The sequence below is a fragment of the Rutidosis leptorrhynchoides genome, chromosome 8 (assembly GCF_046630445.1).
Source record: "Rutidosis leptorrhynchoides isolate AG116_Rl617_1_P2 chromosome 8, CSIRO_AGI_Rlap_v1, whole genome shotgun sequence".
In the NCBI taxonomy this organism is placed as follows: Eukaryota; Viridiplantae; Streptophyta; class Magnoliopsida; order Asterales; family Asteraceae; genus Rutidosis; species Rutidosis leptorrhynchoides.
Genome location: NC_092340.1, coordinates 304,982,867 through 304,991,735, shown reverse-complemented (window position 1 = coordinate 304,991,735; position 8,869 = coordinate 304,982,867). Strand labels below are relative to the sequence as shown.

The window sequence follows — 8,869 nt, the reverse complement described above, 5'->3', positions numbered from 1 at the left end:
GTTATGCGCGCCGCGCGTGCACCTGCGCACCGCGCAAATCAGAAAAACCAAATAAATGGTTCCCTTGGTCGAGTTCTGACCTGGTATTGCACATGGGTGCGCGCCGCGCAACCCATTGCGCACCGCGCAAATGGCCCAGGCCAACTTCCTTGTCTTTAAACGCTCCCAAAATGTTTCCCGCTTAACCGTAACTCCGATTAACATGAAACTTGACTATTATGCTCGTATATGACTTCTCATCATGAGAAAATTGTCGGACACCCGACCCGACCTCGTTGACTTTGACTTTGACCAAGTTTGACTTTTAGTCAACCTTAACCAAACGATTATACAATCGTTCTAACATGCTCAACTACTTGTATCTTGCATGAAACTTGACAATTTGATTCACATGCTTTATTAATCGAGTCGTATTGAGCCATAGGACTAACTGAACATCTTTGACCCTTCGTGACTATCGTTATTGATACAACCTATTTGTTTAGGTCAAGACTAGCATTGTTCTTTGCACACGTTACTTGTCGAAGTACTTTTTGTTCGTGCATACAAGGTGAGATCATAGTCCCACTTTTGCTCTTTTAAACTTACTTTTGGGATGAGAAAACATAAACGATTCTTTTGAACTAAGTGAACACAAGAACGGGAAAACAAACATTCTACATACGAGTTTAGAACGAAAATCCTCAATCCGATTATCATTAGTTACATCAGATGGTGTAAGCGAGAACTTATGTTATATGGCCATATGGGTTGACAACCCTCATCTTTGACGGTTCGCTACCGTCTACGGATGAAATATATTTTCGGGAAACAGTGTTGTTCTAGCACTAATTTATGGGGTATTCAACGGACGGAATGTTAAGCTTTGATAATTGGGTGCTCGTGAATATTAACTTTTAGAATGTACTATGACTTTATCAATATTGCAACTCTTGTGGTTCAGCTTGCTTTTACTCATTTACTTATTTAAACCTATGATTTCACCAACGTTTTCGTTGACAGATTCTCTATGTTTTTCTCAGGTCCTTGAACTTAGGTGATACATGCTTCCGCACATACTTTTTGATACTTGCATTGGATGTCGAGTATACTTGCATACGTGGAGCGTCTTTTTGGCTATTTTAAACTATGTCGCACGTGTTTCATATGAACAATAACTTTTGTTATGTACTTGTCTTGGGAATTACTTTTGTAAACATTGAAACATCCTTTATGAAATGTATGCGACATATTTTCGGTCAAACTTTGTTATAAATACTTATAACCATGTAATGGGACCATACGTAGACGACGCCGTCACTTGACGATTTGTCGGGGTCGCTACATGTTTCGACGAGCGTTTTTGCAGCGCGTTTTTGCAGGGGTCCAGAAGCAGGCTTTTTTTGCAGGGGTCCGGATACGCGCGCTTTCGCAGGGCGTCCGAAAACGCGCGTTTTCGCAAGGCGTACGATAACGGGCGTTTTCGCAGGGCGTCAGGAAACGCGCATTTTCGAAGGGCGACCGGAAACACGCTTTTTCGCAGGGCGCCCGGAAACGCGCGTTTTCGCAGGGCGTCCGGAAACCCTGCCAAAACGCGCGTTTTCGCGGGGCGCCCGGAGACGCGCGTTTTCGCGGGGCGCCCGGAGACGCGCGTTTTCGCGGGGCGCCCGGAAACGCGCGTTCCCGCGGGGCGCCCGGAAACGCACGTTCCCGCGGCGCGCCCGGAGGAGCGCGTTCCCGCAGCGCGCCCGGAGAAACGCGTTGCCGCAGCGCGCCCGGAAACACACGTTTATGGATTTCCTGCTGAAACGCCCGTTTTCGCAGGGCGTCAGGAAACGCGCGTTTTCGCAGGGCGTCAGGAAACGCGTGTTTTCGCAGGGCGTCAGGAAACGCGCGTTTTCGCAGGGCGTTCGGAAACGCGCGTTTTCGCAGGGCGTCCGGAAACGTGCGTTTTCGCAGGGCGTCCGGAAACCCTGCGAAACGCGCGTTTTCGCAGGGCGTCCGAAAACGCGCGTTTTTGCAGGGCGTTAGGAAACGTACGTTTTCGCAGGGCGCCTGGAAACACGCGTTTTCGCAGGGCGCCCGGAAACGCGCGTTTTCGCTGGGCGTCCAGAAAAACGCAGTTTTGCAGCGCGTACAAAACACGCGTTTTTGTAGCCTATCAGAAAACGCGCGTTTTCGACACGCGTTCTCAATTCGCAATCTATATATATATATATTTTTTTTATTAAAATTAGGTCTGAAAATGAACACAAAATTTAAAAACGTAATTCTTTTTATAACTTTTTATTTATTTTATAAATGCAATTCAATTCCATTCCATGTCAAATAGAACACATTTTTTCACATTCTATGTAATTTATCAATTCCAATTCCTTTGACACATTCCATTCCATCTAAAAAAATTCCACGAGCCAAACGGGGCCTCAGTATCATTTCTGATTGAAACTATCCACTTTTAATGTCGTTGTAATCTCCCTTCTAATATCTTATTTGTGTGCTATTTTTAATAAATTATACCATTAAATAAAAGGTAAGAAATTGGTATCCAATAATATATTACCAAGAACATCAATACTTTTGAAACTTAGTAATCCAAATATATTCAGAAAGTAGCCGCACGTTCTCGAAATATTGGTCAGGCGGCCACAACAACTCCATATATATAAAAGCAACAGATGTCCAAGTTGATGACTTAATTACTTAAATACCCTTCACTTTAATACTGCGTTCAATGCATCTTTACCAAGTAGGGGCAGTATTGTCATTTCATGTCAACGGTTTCAATAGTTTAATCCTAATGGCCAAAGAGGTATAGGCTTGTACGTAATTTAAGATATATAATAAGATGAATTTTGACAAGTTTGAAGTCAAAGGTCAAACAGATGCATTTTCACACGTTTGGGTTTGTTCAGTTAATTAATATAATCCAAATAGCAGATCAAGCTTCTTAAACATTTGGTCAGAAATCTTAGTCGGTTCATACTAGTCAGTCTCATGCTCAATACGAGAAGTAAATTGAATCAACGTGACGATAAGACAACATTGGTTGTAAAACTTATTAGGCCGATAATAACTATTTTGATAATTATTTTGAATAAACAATGTGAATGTTGTAAAATTAGCATATTGATCCTTTAAATGAAAAAAATATAGTTAGATAGTAATTAATAAGTGCCATATACGGAGTATATTTCAAAAATGATATGTGGTAGTTGAACTGGATGAATTCGAAATTTCAAGGAGGAAATGGGCAATGTTTGATCTAAATGTAGCGAGTCGTGAAAGATGAGACGGCTTGTTAGGTTGAATTGCATTGTCGAGTATTAAATTTGGTCTAGTGTAAGTGTTGGTTGTTGTTTTGTGTATTGGTCAGGTTATATACCGGGCCTTTTGCGGTATTGAATTTGATTAATAATAAATTTATCTTTTTGCCAAAAAAAATTTGTATTTAACAGTTAAGAGTGTATTTAGCCGATGATGATTAGTACCATATCTCATTCAAATGCTACCTTTTTGGGGCTACAATAACGATAACGATTACTATTAAAATGAGAGATACTTTTATTGAATAACAAAGGATTTCAATTCTGATAACAACACCAACATTATGATGTTCGAAATGAGTAAGGAGACTAGACGAACCTAAGAAAAACTAACTCATATCGAGCCTCAACTCGATGCGTAAGCCAAATCCCAAACTAAATCAAGTGTATACGACAATACCAAAATAAACAAGTACAAGGAGATATAACAAACAAACCAACGATCAACAACAAAAAACACTAAAAATACACCCGTACTTGTCCAACGGCTTTAGGTATAGCCATACCGTTCCCAGGGGCGGAACATTATAGGGACAAAAGGGGTATCCACCCCCTCAAATGTTACTCCACAGTCCCAGGAACAGTAAATTAATGGGGCAGCATGTGGAAGCAGACAACGCAGAAACCATTATCACTAGGATCGAATGCAAGTCTCGCATGATCGAAAGTCTACTCAAACAGTCAGTCATTCAATTATCATTTTCCCTAACTAATTTCTAATGTTTTCCTTAATTAGTATTGAAACCCTAACAATTGGATTGTTGAATTAATTGATTTAGATATAAGCCGGTTGAAGCCCTAAAAACCGCTCTTGAAGGATCTCCTCCCAAAACCAAAGATGAACGTTGCAAGGTGTTTGATCTATACGTATACCTATATTTTTAAAATGTGTGTTCGTTAACTACTAATTCTGATTTTCATCAGGTTAAATAGTTATTTATAATGTGATGTGATTGCTGCGTGTAGTCAATGTAACTGAAATCTAATCCGATTATCATCATCATTATTGATTTAGTGATATGTTAACTGTTAAATTATGTAGACTATGTTTATGGTATGTTTGAGCTACATGATGGTGTATTTGGCTATTATTTTGACTTTGGACAACTGATTTTGACATTTCATTGTGGATTATGAATATAAATAACTGGGAAGTTAAAATGTCGACAAAATATGTTAACAATTAATGAAATCTGTTGGAATGAATCTGTCGAAATTGATTCTCTTAGTTGTTTGATAAACGTTTTAGGTTATACGAATAATAATAAGCGTATATTCGTTTTTCCGGTTAAGTTGGATACGCAGATTGCAGACTAATTCTGATTGTAACCTCTGTTCAAATAGGAAACTTGGTGTATTTGATGGAATCCTACATAGAAATATACTTTAAAATGTCTTATGATCGGCAACTATTTGATTGTAGCCCAACTGTCTTAATTTTTTTTTTTTTTGTTTCTTTCGTCACTATATATTTTCTATATGTGTAAATAAGTGTAATTGATGTTATCATCATACAAAGTTGAAACTATAGTTGTTTGTTAACTTCATGTGTTATGTGTAGTCTGCAAATTGGATTGTGGTACATAGAGCATTAATGGCGATTAAAGATGTGGATCTTATGTTCTCTTCATTGGACTCTGAATACTACGATATTCTCATGAAGTAAGTCGCCTACCTTAATCATATGTTTTTCACTTGTTGACTTATCGTCATGATAATAAACTGAGAATCAGTAAATGAAAAACGTAAAAAAAAATGTGATGAAATCATGCACTTGGAATCTGAGTTTGTGCTGTTGTAATTTGACAGATACTTGTATAGAGGGCTGTCTACAGGTGATCGCCCCACCTATGACCAATGCCTACGTATTCATGTAAAGCTTACACAGAGAACTGGTCTTGGATGCATTCTTCGTGCACTCAGTGATACTGTAAATATGGTTTAAAATCTGTGGTACCAATTTTCATAAACTAAGCTATCTTCAAACAAATCATGTTTTTTTTTTTTTTAACAATAGTTATTTTTCCAAGTATATGCTCAGCGTAAAAGTCACCTAGTAGTTTATGTTGGTGGTTATTTTAACCTGCATGTAAAAGGGATTTTTGACGTCTTATGGTATGAGTGAGAAAATCAACCCATTCAAAACATTAATAGATTGAGACGTCGCCACTTTTATATGTTAGGGTTTCGGAAAATGTGTTCAACTGCCTCTTACCGAAAAGAACCCACACTATAGACTTGCTTTACGTCTGTTTAGAGCTTGATTGGGCCCCTACAAGAAGTTTAATCTAACATATTGGAAAATTTTACTCTGAATTTATTGGTGATTTACAAAATCTTGGCTGTACATGCTTCTGATAGAATTCTGTAGGCCTAAAATTGCTCAATACAGTTCTTACTTCTGTTTGAACTGTGTTTAACTACTATAAATTTGGTTTCGATTCTAGCAATTAATGGTTTCCACTTTTATTATGTTGACGAGTCGAACTAAACATTAGATTTCTATTTTCTAGTTAACGTCAAGACAACTTTGCTTGTTACACGTAATTAATCATTTTATAAATTAGACACAGTTACAAATATGTAAGGTTGAGATATAATGAAATTAGCGGCCATAACATTAGGCTGATCGCAGCCTGTGGAGGAGTAGAATTAGAATAATTGAGTAAGTTTTTTTTTTTTTTTTTTTTTTTTTTTTTTTTTTAGATACTTTTATTATAATACTACATATATAACTTTAACTAGATATTCTATAGCTACACTGCCCCTGTGTCTATTTATTTGTTTTTAGGCTTTATGTATGTACCGATGCATATGTTTGTATCTGTATATGTACCTATGTATCTAAGTGCATGTATTGGTGTTTGTTTGTCTTGTATCTGTACCTAGGTATATATATCTACGAATGTTTCTATATGTATATATGTTTAAGCATGTGTTTTTATCCAAGCTTATGTGTGGTGCGGGTTTATATATATATATATATATATATATATATATATATATATATATATATATATATATATATATATATTTTGTTTGTCTGTATGTCTACTTGAGATTAAATGGTTTTGTGCTCTATATGATCCATGCTTTTTGCCCTACTGTTGTGCTTTACTGCTATATGTGTTTTCTTTTTTGGCTACTGTGTATGATTGCTTCTTGCTAGGCGCACATAACTCTTACAGGTACGTATCATTTGCCCTATCTATTTCGTTTTTATGAGCATTTCTGGCCGGAGGTCCTTTTGGAAGCAATCTCTTTTGCTTTAGAGTAGAGGGAGGGACGACCTTATCTAGGCGCGGGTTCTATAACCGCGGGTAGAGTAGTGACTTCCTTCTAATCTAGGGTACGAGGAATGATTGTCTACACCCACCTCTCCCATACCCTACTTTTGTGGGATTGGGTATTGTTGTTGTTGTTGTTGTTGTTGTTGTAACATTAGGCTGATCGCAAGGGAAGTGATTCATACATGGTTAATATACCACTAGATATTTAAAAGCTCATACTATATACTACTAGATATAAGTATACCTTGCTCCTTAATTTGATTTATGGTTGTACACGTCTATTTTTAGAGCTTAAATTGAACTTGTGAGCAAAAGTAACACATGATTTGCATTCTAGTAACACTTAATCTTGATGCAAGTTGGAAAATCATGTGCTAAATTACAAGAAACATTAGGCTATTCACATTTTTGTCCTTGATCCTAGGTGAAGAATCATGCGATGGATTATGAGAAATGTTACGCTATTCACAAACCATACCAAAATAGTTTAGTGGTTGGAGTCCTCTTATCATTTATCATTGAAAGAGGTCTCAAATTTAAACCTCTTAAAAAAAAATATCTTGGTGGTCATACGAGATATCCGATTAGGTCGTCGCATATATTTGAGTAATATTTTTTTACTCTCATTCCCCGTGTAGCCTGTACATGATAATCTTATCTATTTCGTTACATTATTCACATTTTAGGTTGTGCCGTCAGGTGAAGAATCATGTGATAGGATTATGAGAAATGTTACACTAGTCACATTTTCGACACTACGGCTCACTTGCCTTTTCGTCCTATCTCCTTAAAAGAAGACTATACCGCCATGGTTTTGCGCTTTTTCAATCTCTTTTCTTCTCAGATTTCGTTTATATACCATGTTTCAACATAGAAAAAAACCATATCTTATTAATTCTTGAATTTCACTTGTTATTTTCAGATATGGAAAATGGTAGTTCCACCAAGAAACTGACTGCAATTCAAGCTTCAGATGCACGCAAAACGAATACTCATTTGTCAACAACTGAAACCAAAGATGCCAAACGTACTGGTAAAATGAAACAAGTTCCAGATAGTTGTATTCCGAAAAAACTCTCGGTTTCTCTTACTCTAGAGGAAATTAAGGAGGATTTGGAAGTAATGTCGCAAAAACGTCATTTGAGGGGTCGTCGTAAGCGGGACCCAGCCCTTCAGAAAGAAATTGACGTAAATAAACTACCGGTTCTAGTTCTTTCAAATCAATATATACTGGTTTTTACTTGTATTTATTTTTGTGTTCAAATTCGTGCAGAAACTGTGTCCAATGGTTTCAGAAGCGGTGTGTAACCCGGAACTGTATGAAGTTTCTGAAGATGACGAAGAGAGTTCGTAAGATGAAAAAGAAGACGAGGAAGAGGACGAGGAGTGAAAGTCTAGTTTATATGGTGAGAACTGAGAAGTATACATCTGATTGTTGAATGATAAATAATGGATGATGAAATCATAATATAGCATATTACTATTTACTACTCCGTATTTATTAGTTAAAAGGACTATACAATGCAAAACTTAAAAATAATGTATTTCTTTCTTATAATGGAAGATAATGGAAGAGTGAGTTTATGTGTTTCTATCTATAATTTTCGAACTAAATTATAAACTTTTGAATCATATCTAACGAGAAGCTACAGTACATTCAGTAACAACACTGATTTACTTACATGATTAATGAACAAGCCAAATCCATATCTACAAACCAAAAACCCCACAATCTAATTTTCATTTAGCTACTACTCAGTATATAACCTTTTGAAACCCCTTGAAATCGAAATCGTAAGTCATAGTGACTATTGTTCAACATTACCTGCAGAAATTTATGATATAATCTGTTATATTGATTCGGTAGGATCAGCATCTCTAGTCCTGATTAGAAGAGTTTCCAAATTTGCTTTGGTGGAAACTTTTGAACCCAAATCTTTGAGATTAAATGGAGCACTTATCATGACCTGCATCAAAAATATAAATATCGCTCCTTTGTGTATTTTGACACTAGACGTATGAGTTCTGTAACGCATAAACGATAGGCCAAAAATGGTAATAACCTTCGACAAGGATATTATGCAAATGATATATTCAAATGGAAATTTTCTCTAAATTACTATGAGTCCTATATGTTAATAACTGTATGCAGTTTCTGTGCATATAGGTTTTGTTGATGTTGATGATGGACTTCCTGTATATTTCAAAATATTTCCATTTTTGTCGGTGGAATTTTAAAATAATTTGCACTGTGTTTCTTATATAACTAGATTC

At 36.6% G+C, this 8,869-nt stretch overlaps 1 protein-coding gene across 1 annotated transcript; it reads left to right on the top strand.

The window, feature by feature from the left end:
* Positions 1-3,887: 3,887 nt before the first annotated feature.
* LOC139865004 (actin-related protein 2/3 complex subunit 5A-like) lies at positions 3,888-5,250 on the top strand. The gene is made up of 4 exons (XM_071853556.1): positions 3,888-3,985; positions 4,085-4,157; positions 4,867-4,967; positions 5,115-5,250. The coding sequence occupies exons 1-4, from the start codon at positions 3,897-3,899 to the stop codon at positions 5,248-5,250; spliced, it is 399 nt and encodes a 132-aa protein (XP_071709657.1). The 5' UTR covers positions 3,888-3,896.
* The last annotated feature ends 3,619 nt before the right edge of the window (positions 5,251-8,869 follow it).